General features: G+C 43.2%; 1 protein-coding gene across 1 annotated transcript in view; it reads left to right on the top strand.

Moving 5' to 3' along the window:
- LOC309564353 (uncharacterized protein) overlaps nucleotides 1-12,636 on the top strand; it is a gene marked incomplete at its 5' end in the record, with an annotated part of 16,930 nt that extends 4,294 nt beyond the window's left edge. The window contains 4 exons of the mRNA XM_082268981.1: nucleotides 3,543-3,631; nucleotides 4,056-4,167; nucleotides 5,280-5,417; nucleotides 12,134-12,636. Of these exons, the coding sequence (XP_082125107.1) occupies nucleotides 3,543-3,631; nucleotides 4,056-4,167; nucleotides 5,280-5,417; nucleotides 12,134-12,525 (731 nt within the window). The 3' untranslated portion in view covers nucleotides 12,526-12,636. The remainder of the gene's footprint in view (nucleotides 1-3,542; nucleotides 3,632-4,055; nucleotides 4,168-5,279; nucleotides 5,418-12,133) is intronic.
- Between the last annotated feature and the right edge of the window lie 13,964 nt (nucleotides 12,637-26,600).

Below are 26,600 nucleotides of genomic sequence, written 5' to 3'. Positions count from 1 at the left end.
CAATATTACAGTAACTGCATATTTTTAGCACTGATTACTGTAGTAATGTCACTGGTCCCCCCAAAAATGTCAGTTAGGGGTCCGATCTGTCCGCCGCAATGTCGCAGTCCCGCAAAAAAATCGCAGATCGCCACTATTACTAGTAAAAAAAAAAAAAAACAATAGAAATGACATAATTCTTTCCCATAGTTAGTCGACACGATAACTTTTGCACAAACCAATCAAAATACGCTTATTGTGATTTTTTTTTTTTTTTTTTTTTTTACCAAAAATATGTAGCAGAAAACAAATTGGCCTAAAATGGTAAAAAAAAAATGCCACTTTTTTTTTTTTTTAATTTTGGCAAGGTTCTTCTTAAAATCCATAGCAGTCCCAAAGGGCCTGGTATGGACTGAAGGGGTTGGGGGAACCCTACGCCGTTTTTTTTTTTTTTAAACATTTTTCTATTTCCAGGCAATTGCTGGCATTCTTCATTTTTTTAACAGCATTCTTTATCTCTACATTCATCCGTCAGTGGGGAAGCCCGCTGACAGATGATGACTCATGGTTGGCAAGGACGTGGTCGGCCGTCTTTACGGCCCGCTGCTTAACAACCAGCTATTTCTTCACAAAAATTTTGGATCGGTTGATCGTTTTTTTGACCGATAAGATTTCTAATCGTTCTGAAAATTTTGAATTCGTTAGAAAAGGAATAAACTGATTTTAATGGATTTCAACTAAATTCGTTACTATTTCATTCATTAGCTCGATCTCGGTTTTTGCAGATGACCCAAAATTAAGTAGGGCAATAACTTCACATCGAGAGGCAGAATGACCTGAACAAAATAACAGAGTGGGCAGCTACATGGCAAATGAGGTTTAATGTGTAGAAGTGTAAGGTTTTGCACTTGGGGACTAAAAACATAAAAGCACAATACACTTTAGGGGGGGGGGGAACCCCTGGGGGAATCAAAAATGGAGAAAGATCTGGGAGTCCTGGTAGAGGATAGACTTAGCAATAGCATGCAATGTCAAGCTGCAGCTGCCAAAGCCGGCAGAATATTAGCATGCATAAGGAAGGGGATGTATTCCAGAGATAAGACTATAATCCTTCCACTTTATATAACTCTGGTCCAACCACATCTGAAGTATTCTGTCCAGTTCTGGTTGCCAGTCCTCAGAAGGGATGTGTTGGAGCTGGAGAGAGTCCAGAGAAGGGCAACTGAACTAATTAGGGGATTGGAGGACCCTAATTATGAAGAGTGCTTACAAGCGCTTGATTTATTCTCCCTGGAGAGGAGACGCCTGAGAGGGGACATGATAGCAATTTACAAATACCTCAACGGTGATCAGAGCATAGAAAAAAAAACTATTCAGTCGCAAGGAATGCATGAAGACACTAGGCCATACAATGCGATTAGAGGAGAAGCGTTTTAGCCACAGGCTACACAGGGGGTTATTTACTGTAAGGGCTTCAAGATTGTGGAATTCTCTACCACAAATGGTAGTAACTGCGGGGAGTATGGCTACATTTAACTACTTGCCGAACGCCCACAGTATATTTACTGCGGCGGTCAGCCCCTTCTGGGCAAAGCAACGTAGTACAACGTCGCTTGCCCAGGAGCCTGCAGGGGGCGAGCACGCGCCGTCGGAGGCACGCTCCCGCCCCCGCTCGTTCCTGCACATCCCCGTGCGCGGGTCCGCCGGTCACTCGCGATCTCCCGATGGAGAGGGAGAAAGGCAGGCAGGTGATGTAAACAAAGCCGCCTGTCATTCTCCCTGGTGTAACAGCAGAGATCATACGATCCTGCTATGTAGGATTGTATGTCTCTGTGGTTACATCAAAAGCCACACCCCTCTACAGTTAGAATCACGCCCCTAGGGACACACGTAACCCCTTGATCACTAATAAAATTAACCCCTTCTCTGCCAGTGTCATTTTTACAGTAATAGTGCATATGTATAGCACTGATTACTGTAGTAATGTCACTGGTACCCCCAAAAGTGTCAAATGTCAGTCAGCGGTCGGATCTGTCCACCGCAATGTCGCAGTCCTGCAAAAAAAAACGCAGATCGCCGCCATTACTCGTTTAAAAAAAAAAAAAACAATAAAAATGACATAAATCTTTCCCTTAGTTAGTAAACGCAATAACTTTTGTGCAAACCAATCAAAATACGCTTATTGCTATTTTTTTTTTTACCAAAAATATGTAGCAGAAAACAAATTGGCCTAAAATGTTAAACAATTTTGATAGTTACATTTTTTTGGGGGGGAGAATTTCATACAAAAAAATGTGAAAAATATTGTTGTTTTTTCAAAATTTTCACTCTTTTTTTGTTTATAGCGCAAAAAGTAAAAATGGCACAGGTGATCAAATACCACCAAAAGAAAGCTCTGTTTGTGGTGGAAAAAAAGGACATCAATTTAATTTGGGTACAGCGTCGCACGACCGGGCAATTGTCCGTTAAAGTCACGCAGTGCCGAATCGTAAAATAGGCTCTGGTCTTTGAGCAGCCAAATCCTCCGGGGCTTAAGTGGTTAAAAGACTCTTAGATGTACATCTCAAGGATCAGAACATTCAGGGGTATGTGAGATGATTACAGCCACACACACCTACACCGGTTGAACTGGATGGACTATTGTCTTTATTCAACCTCAACTACTATGTAACTATTCAGAGATTCGGATACATTTGAATCTCCAAATAACCAAAAATGTGGCCGAATTTGTATTCGGACTGAAACTAATTGCACATGTCCTAGCAGCTCTGTGTGGTCTTAGGGCCGGTTCACACTAGTACGACTTGTCAGGCGACTTGATCAGCCTGACAAGTCGCGCACCGTCGCGGTCCATAGTGTAGTACAGGAACGGTTCTAATAGGAGCGACACAAGTCGCTCCGACTTAGAAAAAGGTTCCTGTACTACTTTGGGGCGACCTGGAGCGACTTGCATAGACATTCATTCTATGAAGTCCGTGCAAGTTGCGCCGAAGTCGCGGTGCACGCGACTTCACAGTTCGCCCCCTAAGTCGTGCCGCTTCAGTGTGAACCGGCACTTAGGCAGATGTTTTAGAAATGTGTTTTATTTTTTTATTTTTTTCAATATTGACTTTCACTGATTTTATGTCATCAGTCAATTGCAGTTTAAACATTATGAAGCAGCCGTTCTTCTAAGTACAGACTTGGAGATACATTGGAGTGTTTAGAAGGACATAAGAAAGGAATGATGGAGAACCGTCCATTCCTCACATCATTCGGTAAGAGAAGAATATTGAGGATCCCCCTAGATACACACATCCTCTGATATAAAGACATAGAAACAATGTATTCAGTCAGTGTGTGTGTCCCTACAGATGGATCCAGTAACAGAAATCCCCCAGAGAGATGTCCCCGTCCTCTGTATTCCCGGGACTCCACACAGGAAGATCAGGAGATCCATCAGGAGGATCAGGTGGGTGGGACTAAGCAATTCTTTGAATAAATTATATACATTTGCTTAGTGGATCTCACATAATAAATATAATATATGTATTGTATTTATAAGAATGAATATGTAATCAAAGTTGAAGTTAAAGAGGAAGCAGAAGAGCCGTACGTGAGGGGAGATGATCCATGTGAGGAGGAACGTCACAATGTCTTTCATTGTTATCAGGTAGATGGAATATAAGTCTTTTGAATAATACAGTAAATATCAGTGGTTCTAAACCAGGGGTCTTCAAACTATGGCCCTCCAGTTGTTCAGGAACTACAATTCCCATCATGCCTAGTCATGTCTGTGAATGTCAGAGTTTTACAATGCCTCATGGGATGTGTGGTTCCACAACAGCTTAAGGGCCGTCGTTTGAGGATCCCTGTTCTAAACCCTCTGGCCATGGCCACAACTTCCCTTTTTCCAATCTTTCAGTTGCAGATCAGACCAACCCACCTCAGTCCTCTTCAGTGTCCCCCAGTCTATTGCAGAGCTTCCATAGTGCCCCCAATCTCCTACAGTGCCCCATACTGCCCTGAAACCTGCCACAGTGCACCCAGCACCCTTCAGTCTCCCACATTCTCCCATTTTTTTTATTATTATTTAGGATGAAAATCTGAATACCGTTAAAGTTGAGGTGAAAGAGGAGACAGAAGGTCCTTCTGTGATGGGTGGTGAGCCATGTCAGGAGGAGGCCATGTCTCCGGAAATTAGCACAGGTGAGAAAAAAAAAACATGAATCCAGAGAAGAGTCCCAGATTGTCCTTGTTCAGTCACTACAACAATCTCTTATTTTTTGATGGCACCTAATGGAACCCCACAAAAACCTGCAAAAACGCACTTGGCTCAGTGCCAAAAAAGGTACATAAGATACTTTGGTGCCAAACGCGTTGCGTCCCTCTGGTGTGCATGCAGTCTCAATCCAGAGAAGAGTCCCAGATTCTCCTTGTTCAGTCACTACAACAATCTCTTCTTCTCCCCCTCCTCTGTCAGTAGACAGTAATGGGAAGTTTTGGGGAAATTGCATATTTAATATTCCTTATTAATGTTAGCCTCACAAATATCTAAAAGTCTCTAATATCCTGGTTAACTTAAATGACTTCATGGTATAGGAATGTGATTATAAACTGACTATATGGACAAGCCAGCCCACTATCCTTTCAGGAATGTGCCATTTTGCTTAAAAGGTCATATTGCTCCAAGGGGGATGGGTTTTGCCCATTTCCTTTACATTCAATTCCTCTATATAACACTCACACAGCTTGTAATAACTACCTCACCCCAGAGATGCCATCAGGCATGTGTATGTGACACCCCAGAGATGCCATCAGCATGTGTATGTGACACCCCAGAGCTGCCATCAGGCATGTGTATGTGACACCCCAGAGCTGCCATCAGGCATGCGTCTGTGATCATCTGTGTGCCATGCCATATAATGGGAGGGACCCATGGTAAAAACAGCATCTTTAGTTACATTTTCTAATATTATCTGTATCTGTCATTACTTTTAATAAATGTTATACTTATATAAGTATTTGTGTGCTCTCTCTTTGCACTCTTTTTCAACTAGATGGACTTGTGTCTTTTTCAACTAGACTAGCTATGTAACATATCGAATAGAACCCCAAAAATGTAAAGTATCACGTATCTGTGATGAAATAGGAAGACAATGTGTGCCCAGTGGGGAGTCAGGAGCCATCAGCCTCTATTAGACTTCCTCCTCACATCATGTCATTGTGTGTGACCAGTCTCCCCCCACACACACACTCTGGGGTCTCATACATCTCAGTACAGGAGGCTTCACTCTCATTTTTATTCACAGACCCCGGAGACACCAGAGACACTCAAGGAGACCTCAAACCTGAGGATGAGGAAGAAGGACGTGTGAGGATCCAAGAGGAAGCAGAAGAGACGTATGTAGTGGGTCATCCGTGTACGGAGGAGGAAATTCTTCCAGATATCAGCACAGGTGAGTAATAAATACTAATGCTGAAATAAGTCCCAGTTTCCTTGTTCAGCCACAATCAACTTATCTACTTTGTTCACACTTCATTGCAAGAAGAGCATTTTTAGCACTTGTTTGGGCAGCATTCTGCTTTCAGCCCACTGGTAGAAGTCATAAACATTAGGCACCCAGAGAGACCAACCTTACAGTTATTGTTTGTGACTATGGGTGTGGTTCCACCATCCCTATTAATTATAGCTGAAAAACCACAAATGCTCTTTATAGGGCTTTAACCACCGGAGGATTTTGCTGTCTTACGTCTGAGCCACTTTTTGCGGTTCGGCACTGTGCGACTTTAACTGACAATTGCACGGTCATGCAACGCCGTACCCAAACAAAGTTGACGTCCTTTTTTTCCCACAAACAGAGCTTTCTTTTGGTGGTATTTGATCACCTGTGCGATTTTTACTTTTTGCGCTATAAACAAAAAAAGAGCGATAATTTTGAAAAAATAACAATATTTTTCACATTTTTTTTTATATGAAATTCCCCCCCAAAAAAATGTAAAAATCAAATTTTTTTTTATCATTTTTGGCCAATTTGTTTTCTGCTACATATTTGTGGTAAAAAAAAAAAATCGCAATAAGCGTATTTTGATCAGTTTGCGCAAAAGTTATTGAGTTTACTAACTAAGGGAAAGATTTCTGTCGTTTTTGGTGTTTTTTTTTTTTTTTTTGCAGGACTGCGACATTGCGGCGGACAGATCGGACCCTTGACTGACATTTGACACTTTTGGGGTTACCAGTGACATTACTACAGTAATCAGTGCTATAAATATGCACTGTCACTGTAAAAATGGCACTGGCAGGGAAGGGGTTAATTTTATTGGAGAGGGAGGGGTTAATGTATGCCTGGTGCTTACTGACGTGTGTGGGGGGAGGTGACTGAGTGACACAGGGACAGATCGCAGGTTCAGCTATGCTGAACCCTGCAATCTGACCCTGCCTGTCAATTAGGAGATCTGCCCGCTTTGTTTATACAAGCGGGCGGATCTCCAGACTCGATTCCCCGACGATCAGGGGAAGAGCAGCGGCTCCTCCCCTGGCCCGACTCCCGCTGTGACTGAATACTGCGGGAGCGAGCCTCCGGCGGCGCGCGCGCGCCGCCGAGAAGGGGGGAGTGTCTGGCGACGTAGGTCTACGTCGTCAGACGATAACGAACCACTTTGCCGCAGTAGAGCTCTAGTGAGCAGCGGCAAAGTGGTTAAAGGGAACTTGGAACTAAAAAATAAGGTATGAGGTCACGTCCACAGCTGCCCATAGATAGGACATGATGGCTTAGTTCGGCAGGCTCTCCGGTGTTCTTGGCCGCTCCCTGGTCCGCCGGGGCTGCTTGTATTCTGCAGATGCTCACGCCGAGCACGGAGATGCAGCCCGGACATGGAAGATCCTCAACTTTGTGGTAGCGGTGCCCGGTGTAGCCGCCTGCATGCTGAACGCCATTCTGAAGGCCAAGCAACATCACGAGGAGGAGAGACCTGAACTTGTGGCCTATGAGCACCTGAGGATCCGGACCAAGAAATTTCCCTGGAGAGATGGAACAAAGAGTCTTTTCCACAACGCTCACTTAAATCCTCTTCCAGACAGCTATGAAGAGCACGAGCATGACCATTAGCCTTTTGAATATGTTTTCGTGACCAATATGTTGAATGGGCCCACATATTATGGAGGGATCGGGCTGCTTATTTAAATTTAAAACTGACCGTCATTAATAGTAGAGGTCACTTTAATAAAGCTTATAGCTTGTTAAAAAAATAAAAATAAGGTATAATACCATTTTATTTTCTTGATTTAAAAGGTCTGAGCCACATATATTACATCACATGTCACATAGTATAAAAATATTGTACAAAAGTGGGTTACAACATCCATAAGTGTAATCCAAAGGGTATCCCCCCACAGCTGATGATTTAGCTTTCAGGTATTGGATTACTGGTTGGCTTACTCCGCTTAGGGACTCCCAACCCCTTTTCGAAATATTTATAACCATTATCTTCTTCAGGGATAAGATACCACTATAATTTGTGGCACCAGTCCTATATGGAAAACTGAAAGTCCGGATCCATGCAAGTAAACTCCCAATTCACCGGGACCCTCAAGTGCATGCAGAGACCACCAGTCATATTGCAGGATAAAAGCATAAAATACTCTTCAATCTGTGTTAGACATCCATCCACCAGTATGTCAGATAGATTTTTGAGATCCTTGATCTCCTGCAATATTAGTTCCAGTGAAGGGAACTCTTAAGGTGTCAGCATATCAAGAAATTTTGGACAATTTCATGCTCCCAACTTTGTGGGAACAGTTTGGGGATGGCCCCTCCTGTTTCAACATGACTGCGCACCAGTGCACAAAGCAAGGTCCATAAAGACATGGATGAGTGAGTTTGGGGTGTAGGAACTTGACTGGCCTGCACAGAGTCCTGTCCTGAACTTGATAGAACACCTTTGGGATAAATTGGAGTGCAGACTTCGAGCCAGGCCTTGAAAAAAGGAAGGCATGGGACTTTGAATGAGGTGGAGACCAGAACGCTGGGAGACATGGGTAATAAAAACAATTTATTACTGTACAACTTCAATAAACACAGTACAACATGTAAAATAGCAATTCATGTAATAACATCATATTACAAACATATCGGTCAGTTTGATGCATTTGCAGGTACACACATATACATAAAGAATATAAGGACTATGGCACTTCGTTTTGGCCACACAGTCCAAAGTTGCTACATTATTGCCGTACTGTAGGCGGTCTGCAGGGTGCACCATGGTAATGAATGTTAAATCAAAACCATCTGCAGCATTCATGGACCTAATATATATCATGTGTTGAATCACACAGAATTGCAATAAGCGTTCAATAGGTAAGTAACTGTTTAAAATTGATAAAGTAGCGATTATTATCTGTATAGTAGAAAAATTGATGACATCCTTGTAGCTCTACGCGTTTCATGGCTAAATACCACTCTTCAGGAGCGGATGCCAAACAACTCTGTAAAAAAAGTATAAATGTAAAAAAGTATAATTGTAACTATCGATCGACTAAAATCGCATGTATGAAAATACAAAAGGAGGAAAGGGTTATCCAATCCTATGGTTACTTACAAGATGGCTGTCATTAACAAAGTGCGGCACTGTGGGCGCAGGGCATCGCATGCGCCTCCCCCGGGAGCTGTGGTGGTAATCCCCGCAGTCCCGCACAACACATATCACCATAAAAACGAAGTGCAGAGTAATGAAAAAAATGTGGGTTGCGGCTGTGTTGCTGTGAAAAAGCAAAAAAACAACTAAGGGTCTGAAATAACAAAAGTATGGAAAAAATGGCATGTGTAAAAGTGGTGGACCAAAAAAGAAGAACTCTCCACAGCCCAAAAGAAATAAAAAGGAGGAAAAAAAAAAAAAAATTAAATTGCAAAATGAATAAAATATAGGTAGCGATAGAAAATACTCCAAGAGAATCAGTCAGAATAACCAAATAGTAAGTAGGTGCAGTATATCCAAGAATAAAAAGTATACTGCAAAGTATTAAAAATGTGGTTACCTTAAATGACTGCATCAAGTGTTATAGTAATAGACATGTGTAGTCTTTCAAATCCTGAGTCTGAATGATCTGTGGCAAACTGGGGGATATATATGTGCATCAGCACAACTACGGGTGCCTCCCAGCGTCACGTTGATTGCTAATTGGTAAAATGTGTCTCCCAATTGTGGCAAACCTTCTGCCACAAGAGTTCTTCTTTTTTGGTCCACCACTTTTACACATGCCATTTTTTCCATACTTTTGTTATTTCAGACTCTTAGTTGTTTTTTTGCTTTTTCACAGCAACACAGCCGCAACCCACATTTTTTCATTACTCTGCACTTCGTTTTTATGGTGATATGTGTTGTGCGGGACTGCGGGGATTACCACCACAGCTCCCGGGGGAGGCGCATGTGATGCCCTGTGCCCACAGTGCCGCACTTTGTTAATGACAGCCATCTTGTAAGTAACCATAGGATTGGATAACCCTTTCCTCCTTTCGTATTTTCATACATGTGATTTTAGTCGATCGATAGTTACAATTATACTTTTTTACATTTATACTTTTTTACAGAGTTGTTTGGCATCCGCTCCTGAAGAGTGGTATTTAGCCATGAAACGCGTAGAGCTACAAGGATGTCATCAATTTTTCTACATTACAGATAATAATCGCTACTTTATCAATTTTAAACAGTTACTTACCTATTGAACGCTTATTGCAATTCTGTGTGATTCAACACATGATATATATTAGGTCCATGAATGCTGCAGTAGGTTTTGATTTAACATTCATTACCATGGTGCACCCTGCAGACCGCCTACAGTACAACAATAATGTAGCAACTTTGGACTGTGTGGCCAAGACGAAGTGCCATAGTCCTTATATTCTTTATGTATATGTGTGTACCTGCAAATGCATCAAACTGACCGATATGTTTGTAATATGATGTTTGTAATACGCTGTTATTACATTAATTGCTATTTTACATGTTGTACTGTGTTTATTGAGGTTGTACAGTAATAAATTGTTTTTATTACCCATGTCTCCCAGCGTTCTGGTCTCCACCTCATTCAAAGTCCCATGCCTTCCTTTTTTCATGTAACCAGGGATGGGGGCACTATATTCGGTGCTCCATTTAAAGTCCCACTTTCTGCCCTCCGTTAGTTCGAGCCAGGCCTTCTCGTCCAACATCAGTGCCTGACCTCACAAATGGGCTTCTGGAAGAATAGTCAAACATTACCATACACACACTTCTAAACCTTGTAGATAGCCTTCCCAGAAGACTTGAAGCTGTTATAGCTGCAAAAGGGTGGGCCAACTCAATATTGAACCCTATGGACTAAGACTCAGGTGCAATTACACGTTCACGTGTGAGTAAAGGCAGGTGTCCCAACCCTTTTGGTAATAGGGTGTGTGTATATATATATTAGTACAGTATCCCACAAAAGTGAGTACACCCCTCACATTTTTGTAAATATTTTATTATATCTTTCATGTGAATACACTGAAGAAATGACACTTTGCTACAATGTAAAGTAGTGAGTGTACAGCTTGTATAACAGTGTAAATTTGCTGTCCCCTCAAAATAACTCAACACACAGCCATTAATGTCTAAACCACTGGCAACAAAAGTGAGTACACCCCTAAGTGAAATTGTCCAAATTGGGCCCAATTAGCAATTTTTCCTCCCTGGTGTCATGTGACTCGTTAGTGTTACAAGGTCTCATATGTGAATGGGGAGCAGGTGTGGTAAATTTGGTGTTATCACTCTCACTCTCTAATACTGGTCACTGGAAGTTCAACATGGCACCTCATGGCAAAGAACTCTCTGAGGATCTGAAAAAAAGAATTGTTGCTCTACATAAAGATGGCCTAGGCTATAAGAAGATTGTCAGGACCCTGAAACTGAGCTGCAGCATGGTGCCCAAGACCATGCAGGGGTTTAATAGGACAGGTTCCACTCAGAACAGGCCTCGCCATGGTTGACCAAAGAAGTTGAGTGCACGTACTTAGCATCATATCCAGAGGTTGTCTTTGGGAAATAGACGTATGAGTGCTGTCAGCATTGCTGCAGAGGTTGAAGAGGTGGGAGGTCAGCCTGTCAGTGCTCAGACCATACGCCGCACACTGCATCAAATTGGTCTGCATGGAAGGCTCTTCTAAAGATGATGTACAAGAAAGCCCACAAGAAGTTTGCTAAAGACAAGCAGACTGAGGACATGGATTACTGGAACCATCTCCTGTAGTCTGATGAGATCAAGATAAACCTTTTAGGTTCAGATGGTGTCAAACATGTGTGGAGGCAACCAGGTGAGGAGTACAAAGACAAGTGTGTCTTGCCTACAGTCAAGCATGGTGGTGGGAGTGTCATGGCCTGGGACTTCATGAGTGCTGCCGGCACTGGGGAGCTACAGTTCATTGAGGGAACCATGAATGCCAACATGTACTGTGACATACTAAAGCAGAACATGATCCTCTCCCTTCAGAGACTGGGCCACAGGACAGTATTCCAACATGATAACGACCCCAAACACACCTCTAAGATGACCACTGCCTTGCTAAGAAAGCTGAGGGTAAAGGTGATGGACTGGCCAAGCATGTCTCCAGACCTAAACCCTATAAAGCATCTGTGGGGCATCCTCAAACAGAAGATGGAGGAGTGCAAGGTCTCTAACATCCACCAGCTCTGTGATGTCATCATGGAGGAGTGGAAGAGGACTCCAGTGGCAACCTGTGAAGCTCTGATGAACTCCATGCCCAAGAGGGTAAAGGCAGTGCTGGAAAATAATGGTGGCCACGCAAAACACTGACACTTGGGGCCTAATTTGGACATTGTCACTTAGGGGTGTACTCACTTTTGTTGCCAGCGGTTTAGACATTAATGGCTGTGTGTTGAATTATTTTGAGGAGACAGAAAATTTACACTGTTATACAAGCTGTACACTCACTACCTTACATTGTAGCAAAGTGTCATTTCTTCAGTGTTGTCACATGAAAATAATATAAAATATTTACAAAAATGTGAGTGTCACTAGGGTGTGTGTGTGTATGTATGTATATATATATATAATATATATATATATCATTTTTTTTATTTTAAATATTTATTAGTGCAAAAGTAAAAGCAATTGTCTGACAAGAGCATTACTGTCTTGTAGCTGTGAAAAGAAAACCCAAGGAATATTCCAGAGAACTAAGAGACAAAGTAATAGAATTGCATACTTCAGGAAGAGGGTACAAAGCAATATCCAAGTGTCTGGATGTTCCAGTGTATAGCGTTCGTTCCATCATAAAGAAGTGGAAGGTCCATCAGACCACTGAGACGCTACCTAGAAAAGGTCGCCCCTCGAAACTGTCAGAGCAAACCAGAAGAAGGCTTGTGAGGGAAGTCATCGAGAGACCATCTGTTACTTTGGAGGAGCTACAAAAGACGATGATTGAGTCCGGAGTGAGGGTGCACAAGACAACAATATCAAGAGCTCTGAATAGGACTGGCCTACTGCTCTCGAAAAAGCACGGGTTTATGAATGCAGTGGATGGCAATGGCTGACTTTAATAAAGTGGTTAAAAAGGGACATTAACTCTGGTTTAAAAACCTAAAAATCTATTCTGAAGTATGTATTCCAAACTCAGAAAAGTTTCTTCTCTTGCTTTCAGCCTCCTCTAAATCTCCAAATTCCTTTTTATGTGTGCTTCTGTGATCTGACCTTCTGTTAGAGGATGGCTACATTCATTCTTTATGGTCCTTCTGTATGTTGGAACATAGCCACCCTCTCTTGCTTTCTCCTGAAATGGACAGTCGGACTGGGTTTCCACAGTTCAGTTGTGCCTACTTGTCCTCCTAAGGATACAAACTATTTGTAACTTCAGTAGAAGAGGAAAAAAAAAAAAAAACAAGAAAAGGAAAGGGAGAAGAGGCTCTTTAGGGGTGGTCTGAAAGAAGTGTCGGGAGACGGGCCCTAAGATGAAGAAACGAATTCCCATGAACATGGGACTTCACCCCATGACAGTCCCAATCAACCACAGCTCTGGGTAACCCCTTGGCGCCGGCTGCCACTAGCCCTTTAATCGGTTTGCTATGATAGGAGTTAGGGCGGGGCTTATGGTCAGCCAATCACGGTGCTCACATGATTGGAAAAGTCCCGATGGCTGCTTGCCCAACTTTCCATGAGCCACCGGTTACTGCGCCTAAAGTGTTGCACGGTGCTCCTTATCCGTGATAACCCTCCACCATTCTCTACACTCAACAGACCATAAGCCATTGCCATAGTATCTGGTGATCTCATATCCAGGACTGTAGGAGGTTAAAAGGACTTCATGAGGAACCAGCAATAGATGGCCTGTTTGGCGGGATCCCTTGAGAACATGCATGCGCACAAAACGTGTCAGGAGGGGCCTACATGGTGACATCATTGCCACCGCAACCTCGTGGCAGGAGCGGTGGCCATCTATCGCAGGTTCCTCGTGAAGTCCTCTTAACCCCCTACAGTTCTGGGTATGATGTCACCAGGTTCTATGGAAATAGCTCAAGGCTTGAATAGCTTACCATTAACACTTTGGGTGCAAGTGTTTGTAATTGAATGTTGGATATTATTGGCCTTTGTGTGTGTTAACTGCCACATTATTATTATCTTTTCAGCCATCTTGTTTGATTGAAGCAAAGAGTATTATGTCTTATTTTATTGCCATCCTGTTTGATGTTCAGGGGTTGTGAATCTTTAAAATAAAAAAAATTCTTTAGAATCGTGATCTTTATTCTAAGCAAAAAAATAGTGATTCTCATTTTATCCAGAATCGTGCAGCTCTAACACTTATGAGTCCCACCACTGCTGATCCCAGTCTGCCTGTCATCATTGGGTCTATGTTGGATCATGACTTTTGAGAGGGGCCAACAAGGTGCTCCCCCGCCCTCCGTAATCCTCTCCAGAGCCCTGAGGCCCCATTCACACCACATACATTTTTGTTCATGTGGTATTATTTGGAGTTGTAACACCCTAACAAAAAATAAATAAGTAGATAACCCCCAACTCCTAATTCCATCCCTAACCTGACCTTAAAGTGGTGTTCCAGCCTCCCCCTCCAAAAATGAAAAGTCAGCAGCTACACATACTGTACACATACTGTAGCTGCTGACTTTTAATATTAGGATACTTACCTGTCCTGGATGTTTCCATCGGCTGTCGGGTGCTGCCGCCGCCAGTGCCGGCAAGGGAACCTGGCGGGCGGGTCCCTACTGCGCAGCGTGAAGCTGTGCATTCGGATTGGCTCGGCGGCGGGGGGAAGGAGGAGGGGACCAAAATTCCGTGGGACAGTGCCATGGCGCCGTCTCCCGGAAGTGGGGAAGGGTATCTGTAAAAAAAAAAAAAACAGGTACCCGTTCCCCCCTCCCCCCTGAAAGGTGCCAAATGTGGCACTGATGGGGGGGGGGGGAAGCAAATGAGCAGAAGTTCCACTTTTGGGTGGAACTCCGCTTTAACTCTAACCCCTTACACTAATGAAAAAATAAATGCATAAAAAGAAATAAAAGCTGAAATACCTAGCAACAAATGATGCAATAGATAATAGTTCTCTGTATTGGCTAATAAGCTAAAAACGCTGTATAAAAATACGCAAGTTGCGCATAAAAACGTATTAAAAAATGCCGTAAAAACACTCAGGTGTGAATGCAGCCTTCTCTCGGGTTCAAGCGCAGGGCTGGCTGTTGGGAGGAGTTTTGCAAATCTGAAAATGTCTTGATGGGCGGTGTCAGTCGTGAGGAGTCGGCGTTTCTGGGTAGGACTGTATTTGCATGCAGAGCATCCCAGGTAACCCCAACATGTGACGCTGAGCCTTCATGATTGAAAGAACTGGAATCCAACCAATGAAAGGCCAGGGACAGTCAGGCTGGGGAGGAAGGAGCTCCAGCTAGGAAATCAGGTGGACTTTATCGGACTTGTCGCAGCTTTTAATGCACACTGTGCATTTTTTAAACCTGTGTAAGAAAACAACAAACGTGATAAACTTTTGGAATTTTAATTTGTTCCAGGAGGATGGAAGCAGGAGAGAAAAAATAGTACGACTCTTTGTGTTATTATCATGAGCTCGTAGTTCTGTATATTATCCTTCTAATATTCGATTTCAAAATGGGGGTGATCATGTATACAGTATATGTTACAATACTTGTGCACATTGTTCTATGATTGCGATATTACTTCATCCACGTATAACATGAGTTTTGTACACGCATAGCACAACACACTAAGGAACGCTCCCTCCCTCCACACATAGCACAACACACTAAGGAAATCCCTATATATATATATATATATATATATATAGTCAGGTAAATCTGTGGATGTAGTCACAGACAGGAGATACATTTCCACCTGGTTTAGAAAATTCACCAATTACTATAGGGTGTCGGCTGCAGAGATAGCCAGCAGGAAGTTGAAAACCATCCAGCTGTTCAGAATGAGGAAATGAAGGCCTCTATAATTTTTCCAAAGGAAATCTAAGGATTGCTGCCTCCTGACACTGTGTGAAGCTGGGGAGAGGAGGACAGTCAGATGTGTACCTCCCGATGCCATGTGGGCAGGGGAGAAGGAATGCCCCCTGAAGCTGTGTGAGCATGGGAGGGGAAGACCTCCTGAAGCGATGGGCGCCGAGGAGGGTAAAAAAGTGTGAAGACTTCTCAAGGTGAGAAAATGAACTATTTCTATGTGGAAGAAATAAATGAACTGTTTGCTATGTGAAGAGGAAAAGGGACATGTTCAATGGACATTTGTTGTGTGAAGAGATAAAACATGGACTATTGAGAGTCTGCTGTATGATCAGCCAAGTCTGCCCAACAGTAGGTTGGGGACAGACTTCATTAGATAGGTTCCTGTATGTGTGAAGGTAGCCGCCCACAGTGGCAAGGATTTATTTTGTGTTTTATTTTTATTTTGCTGTTTTTGAGGCTTGCACTTGTGTGAAGTAAACTGCAAGAATAAACCAAACTGTTGTTTGCAACCACTTCTTGGCTATCTCCCTGTATAACGAATCCCCCCAAGGGGTCATCCACGCCCGCCACCGAGCTAATCTCCAACAATATATATTATATATATATATATATATATATATATATATATATATATATATATATATATATATATATATATAATATAATATATATTTTTTTATTATTTATTTATTTTATTATTAGTTTTATTATTTATTTATTTTTATTTTTTTTATTATTTTCCTTTTTTTTAGGGCCAGTTCACACCATAGAAACACAGTCCAGGTGCGTTCCATATGCTTTTCTGCGTGCGCGGTTTTGATGCGTTCCAGTACATTTTACCCCCTCTTTTCTCTTAACCTTAAAGGACGTGTGTTTTGGTGCATTCTGATGCATTTTACAGCGTTCCAGTACAGTCCAGTGCAGGAAAAAGCAGCATGTTCTACTTTTTTTTTTTTTTCTGGATCTGCAAGCACTAGTGTGAACTATGCCATTGAAAACCATATAACCTACTATCCATGCGTTTTTGATGCATAAAAAATGCATTTGACTGCATGTGGTGAGAACTGGCCCTCAATCTTTTTTTTTTTTTTTTTTCATTAAGGTGAACTTTTTCAAAGGCTCTGTCTCCTCCTTTTTCCAAAATTTTCGGTCTAAGCAGCGCTCTGTTAGGTTCCTGTCACACGGGCGGTGCGCCCGACGAGGTCTATTCTGCTCAGCGGGGGGATCAATCCTCTGATCCCCGCTGAGCAGGTGGATGACAGCTAAAGCCCCGTACACACGTACCGATCGTCGGCCGAACGATCGGCCGTCTTTTGTCCAGGGCTGTCGTGTCTGTTGAAAACTGCTAAAGACTGCACACGAATTTTGTCGGCCAACAACAGCCGACTGCAGAAGTGATGTCATGTGATGGTTAACTTTCCTTGTCTTTTTTCTTTTCTGAGCATGCCCAGTCTTGCTAATCGGCTGTTTGTCGGCCGAATTCTGTACTGACTGGCGAACAATCGGCCGTTCTGGTGTTGGCATACCAAAATTTTAATGCCTGCACAACAGATTCTGTTCGGCCGAAAATGCGCTGTCGGCTGTCGGAAGCATCATACTAACAAGCCTACAATCGGCCGATCGGTTGTCAGCCGAATATTTACGGCCGACAATCGGTACATGTGTACGGGGCTTAAGTCTCCACTCTGTGTGCAGAGACGGAGCTATCAGATCCCCGCTGTCTTCTATGGGGAGATCGGATGAGAATGGACCGCCTGTCCATTCTCATCCGATCCGATCTGACAGACGGATGGAAAATAGGGTTTCCATCCGTCTGGATTTCACAGACAAGATCGGATAGCAGCGGGTGTCAGAGGAGATGTCTCAGTGACAGCATATATAAAGTGCTGTATATAACAAGTGCATCAAACAATATAACTAAGTGACAAAAAAAGCTGGTGGTCCAACAATAAGGTGGAGACAGGGTGAGGTATTTAGTCCATGTGACAAAATTCTTCATATATAAAAAATTATTCATACAGTGGGTACAGAAAGTATTCAGACCCCCTTAAATTTTTCACTCTTTGTTATATTGCAGCCATTTGCTAAAATCAATTAAGTTCCTTCTTCTTCCTCATGAATGTACACATAGCACCCCATACTGACAGAAAAACACAGAATTGTTGACATTGTTGCAGATTTATTAAAAAAGAAAAACTGAAATATCACATGGTCCTAAGTATTCAGACCCTTTGCTGTGACACTCATATATTTAACTCAGGTGCTTTCCATTTCTTCTGATCATCCTTGAGATGGTTCTACACCTTCATTTGAGTCCAGCTGTGTTTGATTATACTGATTGAACTTGATTAGGAAAGCCACACACCTGTCTATATAAGACCTTCCAGATCACAATGCATGTCAGAGCAAATGAGAATCATGAGGTCAAAGGAACTGCCTGAAGAGCTCAGAGACAGAATTGTGGCAAGGCACAGATCTGGCCAAGGTTACAAAAAGATTTCTGCTGCACTTAAGGTTCCTAAGAGCACAGTGGCCTCCATAATCCTCAAATGGAAGACGTTTGGGACGACCAGAACCCTTCCTAGAGCTGGCCGTCCGGTCAAACTGAGCTATCGGGGGAGAAGAGCCTTGGTGAGAGAGGTAAAGAAGAGCTCAAAGATCACTGTGGCTGAGCTCCAGAGATGCAGTCAGGAGATGGGAGAAAGTTGTAGAAAGTCAACCATCACTGCAGCCCTCCACCAGTCGGGGCTTTATGGCAGAGTGGCCCGACGGAAGCCTCTCCTCAGTGTAAGACACATGAAAACCCGCATGGAGTTTGCTAAAAAAACACCTGAAGGACTCCAAGATGGTGAGAAATAAGATTCTCTGGTCTGATGAGACCAAAATAGAACTTTTTGGCCTTAATTCTAAGCAGTATGTGTGGAGAAAACCAGGCACTGCTCATCACCTGTCCAATACAGTCCCAACAGTGAAGCATGGTGGTGGCAGCATCATGCTGTGGGGGTGTTTTTCAGCTGCAGGGACAGGACGACTGGTTGCAATCGAGGGAAAGATGAATGCGGCCAAGTACAGGGATATCCTGGACAAAAACCTTCTCCAGAGTGCTCTGGACCTCAGACTGGGCCGAAGGTTTACCTTCCAACAAGACAATGACCCTAAGCACACAGCTAAAATAACGAAGGAGTGGCTTCACAACAACTCCGTGACTGTTCTTGAATGGCCCAGCCAGAGCCCTGACTTAAACCCAATTGAGCATCTCTGGAGAGACCTAAAAATGGCTGTCCACCAACGTTTACCATCCAACCTGACAGAACTGGAGAGGATCTGCAAGGAGGAATGGCAGAGGATCCCCAAATCCAGGTGTGAAAGACTTGTTGCATCTTTCCCAAAAAGACTCCTGGCTGTATTAGATCAAAAGGGGGCTTCTACTAAATACTGAGCAAAGGGTCTGAATACTTAGGACCATGTGATATTTCAGTTTTTCTTTTTTAATAAATCTGCAACAATGTCAACAATTCTGTGTTTTTCTGTCAGTATGGGGTGCTATGTGTACATTCATGAGGAAGAAGAATTAACTTAAATGATTTTAGCAAATGGCTGCAATATAACAAAGAGTGAAAAATTTAAGGGGGTCTGAATACTTTTCATACCCACTGTATATAAAAAATGCTGAATTCAACCCCGTGGTGGGTGGTAGGTGAGGTTCTCAGTGACCCCTAAGGAAGGTATCCCACTCACCAGAAATACCCACCCCACACAGGGGTATAGAGTGGGTATATGGATATGGCAGGTAATCCCTCAGTTGGATCCTGATCCTCTCCGGGGGTCCTGGGGTAGGGGTATCTCTGGAGTGCCCAGTAGGGCTCTGGAATGGTTCCTACAGGTAAGCCCAGGAGTCAGGGGGGTCCGCTCTCATATAAGGTGTATACTCCGGTAACAGCCAGGTATAGCGGGACAAAGTGTGGTTAGATGGAAGAAAAGGCCAATAGTGTAATATTGCTAAAACCTTTTTATTTGCATATAAACAGATGAATAGGTACTCGCAAAGATCAGATATAAAACAAGCGTGGTATAAACCTCTGGAACGCAATGCGTTCCACACGACTACCAGAACCGGAAGTGATGCGACGGCGCTGTACGTGTTTCGTCACCCAACGTCTTCAGTTAGAAAACATGTTTCTATTCAACCCCTAAGAAACCTTTATTGATATTAACTGCTTCAATACAGAGCACTTTTATCCCCTCCTGCCCTGGCCAATTTTCAGCTTTCAGCGCTGTCACACTTTGACAATTGCTCTGTCATGCAACGCTGTTACAAGAGCTTTCTTTTGGTGGTATTTAATCACCACTGGGTTTTTATTTTTTGCTAAAAAAATAAAAAAAGACTGAAAATTTTGAAGAAAAAAAAAAGTTTGTCAGAAAATGTTGTTCTCACAGGAGAGACCCCTAATTATCAGTGATGCCTTTCAGTGCCGCCCATCATTGCCCATAAGTGCTGCCAATCAGTCCCGCCTATCCGTTTTGCCTATCATTGTCCATAAGTGATTACAGAACAGGTCTCGCCATGGTCGACCAAAGAGGTTCAGTGCACGTGCTCAGTGTCATATCCAGAGGTTGTCTTTGGGAAATAGACATATGAGTGGTCCCAGCATTGCTGCAGAGGTTGAAGGGGTGGGGGTTCAGCCTGTCAGTGCTCAGACCGTACACCGCACCCTGCATCAAATTGGTCTGCATGGCTGTCATCCCAGAAGGAAGCTTCTTCTAAAGATGATGCACAAGAAAGCCCGCAAACAGTTTTCTGAAGACAAGCAGACTAATGGGCCATACACACTATAAGATTTTCTGAAGACTTTTTCCTTTAGACTTACCAAAACCATATAATATGAGGTCAAACCTAAACACTTTCAATTTGTATGCAATCTGGCAGGCCCTTGCACTACATAGAAAAGGTAAATCTGAAGGAGATCTAACCACAAAAGTTGAATAATGTGTATCCAGCTTAAGGATGTGGGTTATTGGAACCATGTCCTGTGGTCTGATGAGACCAAGATAAATGTATTTGGTTCAGATGGTGTCAAGCGTGTGTGGCGGCAACCAGGTGAGGAGTACAAAGACAAGTGTGTCTTGCCTACAGTAAAGCGGAGTTTCATGGTCTGGGGCTGCATGAGTGCTGCCGGCACTGGAGAGCTACAGTTCGTTGAGGGAACCATAAATGCCAACATGTACTGTGACATACTGAAGCAGAGCATGATCCCCTCCCTTCGGACACTGGACTGCAGGGCAGTATTCCAAGATAGCGACCCCAAGCACACCTCCAAGACAACCACTACCTTGCTAAAGAAGCTGAGGGTAAAGATAATGAACTAGTCAAGTATGTCTCCAGAACAAAATCTTAGTGAGCATCTGTGGGCATCCTCAAATGGAAGGTGGAGGAGCGCAAGGTCTCTAACATCCACCAGCTCCGTCATGGAGGAGTGGAAGAGGACTGCAGTGGCAACCTGTGAAGCTTTGGTGAACTCCATGCCCAAGAAGGTTAAGGCAGTGTTGGAAAATAATGGTGGCCACCAGCGTTGCCAACCTACTAAATTGAAATTTACTGACACGACACCCAAAATTTACTGGCATTTCCAAAAGTTACTGAATTACAGTTTTAAGTGCAAATTTCAGAATTTAGGCTACAAACAAGTACAATACATAATTGTGATTTAAGGTAGATATTAAGGCAAAAAAACATATTTCTTATTTTTGTAAGTAGCTCAAGGACAGGTCTCAAGAGGGCAAGAATGAGCGGCACATGCAGTGCATTGCGAAAGTATTCGGCCCCCTTGAACTTTTCGACCTTTTGCCACATTTCAGGCTTCAAACCTAAAGATATAAAACTGCAATTTTTTTTTTGAAGAATCAACAAGTGGGACACAATCATGAAGTGGAACGAAATGTATTGGATATTTCAAACTTTTTTAACAAATAAAAAACTGAAAAATTGGGCGTGTAAAATTATTCAGCCCCCTTAAGTTAATACTTTGTAGCGCCACCTTTTGCTGCGATTACAGTTGTAAGTCGCTTGGGGTATGTCTCTATCAGTTCTGCACATCGAGAGACTGAAATTTTTGCCCATTCCTCCTTGCAAAACAGCTTGAGCTCAGTGAGGTTGGATGGAGAGCGTTTGTGAACAGCAGTTTTCAGTTCTTTCCACAGATTCTCGATTGGATTCAGGTCTGGACTTTGACTTGGCCATTCTAACACCTGGATATGTTTATTTGTGAACCATTCCATTGTAGATTTTGCTTTATGTTTTGGATCATTGTCTTGTTGGAAGACAAATCTCCGTCTCAGTCTCAGGTCTTTTGCAGACTGAGACTCCATCAGGTTTTCTTCCAGAATGGTCCTGTATTTGGCTCCATCCATCTTCCCATCAATTTTAACCATCTTCCCTGTCCCTGCTGAAGAAAAGCAGGCCCAAACCATGGTGCTGCCACCACCATGTTTGACAGTGGGGATGGTGTGTTCAGGGTGATGAGCTGTGTTGCTTTTACGCCAAACATAACGTTTTGCATTGTTGCCAAAAAGTTCGATTTTGGTTTCATCTGACCAGAGCACCTTCTTCCACATGTTTGGTGGGTCTCCCAGGTGGCTTGTGGCAAACTTTAAACGGCACTTTTTATGGATATCTTTAAGAAATGGCTTTCTTCTTGCCACTCTTCCATAAAGGCCAGATTTGTGCAGTATACGACTGATTGTTGTCCTATGGACAGAGTCTCCCACCTCAGCTGTAGATCTCTGCAGTTCATCCAGAGTGATCATGGGCCTCTTGGCTCCATCTCTGATCAGTCTTCTCCTTGTATGAGCTGAAAGTTTAGAGGGACGGCCAGGTCTTCGTAGATTTGCAGTGGTCTGATACTCCTTCCATTTCAATATTATCGCTTGCACAGTGCTCCTTGGGATGTTTAAGGCTTGGGAAATCTTTTTGTATCCAAATCCGGCTTTAAACTTCTCCACAACAGTATCCTGGACCTGCCTGGTGTGTTCCTTGTTCTTCATGATGCTCTCTGCGCTTTAAACGGACCTCTGAGACTATCACAGTGCAGGTGCATTTATACGGAGACTTGATTACACACAGGTGGATTCTATTTATCATCATTAGTCATTTAGGTCAATATTGGATCATTCAGAGATCCTCACTGAACTTCCGGAGAGAGTTTGCTGCACTGAAAGTAAAGGGGCTGAATCATTTTGCACGCCCAATTTTTCAGTTTTTTATTTGTTAACAAAGTTTGAAATATCCCAAAAATATAGTTCCACTTCATGATTGTGTCCCACTTGTTGTTGATTCTTCAAAAAAAAATTACAGTTTTATATCTTTGTGTTTGAAGCCTGAAATGTGGCAAAAGGTCGAAAAGTTCAACGGGGCCGAATACTTTCGCAATGCACTGTATATGCAATTGACTGTCACAATGACACTGACAGCAGTGTGCAGCAGCACAGATGATGATGACACCTCACCGACACGACATGTCCCCTGCTGAGTCACATTGACAGTCTCTCTCCACGCTAGGTGGTCCTTTCAGTCCACTCCAGTCCAATAAGCACTGACAGTCCTGCTCCCAGCTTGCCTTTCTTCCATCCCACAGACCCACACATGAGGCTCCGGCCGCTGCCCTCAGCTCCCTTGCACCATGACATCACACGACATGCTAAGGTACTGTCTACGCCAGACCTGCGCCCCACCGGTGCCGCCTGAGGACACTAGAGCAGGCACTAGGGTTGCCACCTCATCCCTTTAATCCCGGACACATATGAATTACACCGGTTCTGAGGCTGATATATATGCACATAAGGCACCAAGTGAGTTTAATTACCAGCTTAATCAGCCACAGAACCTGTGTAATTAATATGTGTCCTTTGTTTAAAGGGATGAGGTGGCAACCATAGCAGGCACACGGATGGTCTTGGTCAGCCCTGTACCGGAGCTGAACATGCGCAGTTCTGGGCCGAGCATCACAGAGATATTTGTTTAATGGCAACCTTTTCCTGTCACTGGCATTTACTGGCAGGAGAAAAGTGCCCATTTTTTTACTGACTGCCAGTAAAAATACTGACGGTTGGCAACACTGGTGGCCACACAAAATAAGCGTGCCTGTGGTCTGTGAAAATAGCAACATGTCGAAATCTCCAATTATTCCTGCTGTAGAGTCGCCCGAAAGTAACGTGGTTGGAGATTTTTAGCAAGTTGGGAGTTTTCGTCAGAGCACCGTTGGTGATGAAAAGCTGTTTTTTCAATGTAGAGCCAAATCCACCACTAGAGGGCGGCCGTCGTCCTTGTAAGAGTAGGAAGTGTTCTCAGTGCTGGAAGAGGCAGCGGCCATTTTCTTGTAGACCATAGATGGGGGAAGGAGGGGGAATTTCAGCTCAAGAATCCTCCTGGTTGGGGTGTGAGACTGGAGAGTGTGTTCCCCAGTAAGGAAGAGGTAATAAGAATAATTTCTTATTATTATGAAAGTAGGTTAAGAGAAGGGGATCCCAACACTCTGTGTGAACTGGATGGGGGGGGGGGTGATCATGTCACCTCCAAAAACCATCATCTACCTGCAAGTCCTCTGATGTGTAGAACATTAGATGGTCAGATGGAGACTTTATTAGAAAGCCACAACCCATGTTTTATAGATTGACCTAATGATATAGGCAAACAGTTAATTTCTTCTCATGGGGGGCTTATAGTGGTCTCACATTTTACATTTGGATTGTATGGTAGTCTTTTTTAATCTTGATCTAATAACGTGAGGTCTTCTACTATGCATAGTTTTTGCTTTTTAGGAATGTGGTAGAACTAAACCCTCCTCTCCTTTACAGCCAAGGAAGCTGCCATCGTAGCTTCTGTTTGATCTGCCATTACCATAGTGTTGCACATGTGATCAGCTATGACACCAGCCATTTCATGGCTTAAAGTGGAACTAAACCCTCCTATCCTTTTCAGCCAAGGAAGCTGCCATCTTAGCCTCTGTTGATCTTCAGTTGTCATGGTACTGCACATGTGATCATTTATGATATTTGCCTGTTGATGGTTTAAGAGTTTGGTTGGGAGCACAAGCAAATGTGACAGTTAGCATTCCCGGCATGCTGGCAATGTAACAGATTTTTCTTTTTGAACTGGTAAATGGATGGGTTTAATTCTGCTTTAAAATAAAGTAGAGGTTCTGGGCTTGATGGTTGGTCATCTTAAAATGCAGATTGGTATTTGTTCTTCTCGAATGGAAGTTTGACACTCGGACAACACAAAGTGGGGGGGTCCCATAGGGGCAGGACATGCCCAACTTAACCATTTCAGCCCCGGAAGGTTTTACCCCCTTAAAGCGGTAGTATAGTCTGCTTTTTAATTTTTACCTACAGATAAGCCTATAATAAGGCTTACCTCTAGGTACAATTTGTAACAGATCAACCGGCACCCCGACCGGGCACCCCCGTTGACAGATGCTTCTAGTGCTTCCCGAGGGTTCCAAGCACTCCACCTGACACCATAACCACGTCAGACCCCATGAACTGCTGCAGCTTGGTTGGAGTCTCGCCGTCTCCTACCCACCCTGGACCTACGAGAAGGCTCCAGGTTCCCATGGATGAACCTCTTTTTCCCCAGAGAGTGCAGCAGAACAAGCTCTTACACAAGCTCTTACAAGAGCTTAGTGATTATCCAGGGGAGTATGAAGGACATAGCAATTCCTTGTAGCAGGTTCCCCCAATGCAAGACAGGACTCTAGATTGAGGGTGAAGTATAACTCTTTATTGAACAAGAAACATACTTTTATACAGTTTTCCCCCGACAAGGTTACCGTCCAGGTGGACCTTGTGGAGAACTGGACATGACACAGGAGGATCACAACTTCCTTCAGGATAATCAGGTAGATAGTACAAGGGGTCTTATTAACCACTTGCCGACCGCCGCACGACTATTTACTGCGGCGGTCAGCCCCTCACAGGCAAAGCGATGTAGGACTACGTCGCTAGCCTGTGAGGCTCTAGGGAGCGCGCGCCGCCGGAGGCCGTCTTCCTTGTAAGAGTAGGAAGTGTTCACGCTTGCTCACGGACCCCCCCGCGCGTGTGCCCGGCGGACCCCATGTCCGCCGGTCACTCGCGATTGTCCGTTACAGCGGGAGAAAGGCAGGCGGCTAACAGTCATGTCATTCTTCCCTGTGTAAGAATGGAGATCATACGGTTCTGCTATGTAGGACCGTTGATCTCTGTTCTTACACCTCAAGCCACATCCAATCACAGTTAGAAGCACGCCCCTAGGGACACACTTAACCCCTCCCTCTCCAATAAAGTTAACCCCTTCCCTCCCAGTGTCATTTTTACAGTAACAGTGCATATGTATAGCACTGATTACTGTAGTAATGTCACTGGTAACCCCAAAAGTGTCAAAAATGTCAGTCAAGGGTCCGATCTGTCTGCCGCAATGTCGCAGTCCCGCAAAAAAAAAATCGCAGATCGCCGCCATTACTAAAAAAAAAACAACAAAAATGACAAAAATATTTCCCTTAGTTAGTAAACACAATAACTTTTGTGCAAACTAACAAATACACTTTTTGCGATTTTTTTTTTTTTACCAAACATATGTAGCCTAAAACAAATTGGCCTAAAATGTTAAAAAATTTGATTTTTACATTTTTTTTTTTTGGGGAATTTCATATAAAAAATGTGAAAAATCTTGTTATTTTTGAAAAATTGTCGCTATTTTTTTGTTTATAGCGCATGATCAAAAAAACGCACAGGTGATCAAATACCACCAAAAGAAAGCTCTGTTTGTGGGGAAAAAAGGACGTCAAATTTGTTTAGGTACAGCATCGCACGACCGCGCAATGGTCCGTTAAAGTAACGCAGTGCCGAATCGCAAAATAGGCCTTGGTCAGGAAGGGGGTAAAATCTTCCGGGGCTTAAGTGGTTAATTGGTATGGTAACTAATCTATTGTATATGATCTGATCTACTTATTGTCTTAATATATTTAACCAAAATTTTATACAGGCCCACCCCAGGCAATATATAGTAGCCGATGTATGTTTTTAATATTTAGGATGAAAATATGATTGCCGTTAAAGCTGAAATGAAACAGGAAGCAGAAGAGTTGTATGGGAAGGGTGGTGATTCATGTAAG

The sequence above is a fragment of the Pelophylax lessonae genome, assembly GCF_965119305.1.
Source record: "Pelophylax lessonae genome assembly, chromosome: 9".
NCBI classification, from domain to species: Eukaryota; Metazoa; Chordata; class Amphibia; order Anura; family Ranidae; genus Pelophylax; species Pelophylax lessonae.
The sequence above is the reverse complement of the archived record's forward strand: the minus strand, read 5'-3'. Positions and strand labels throughout refer to the sequence as shown.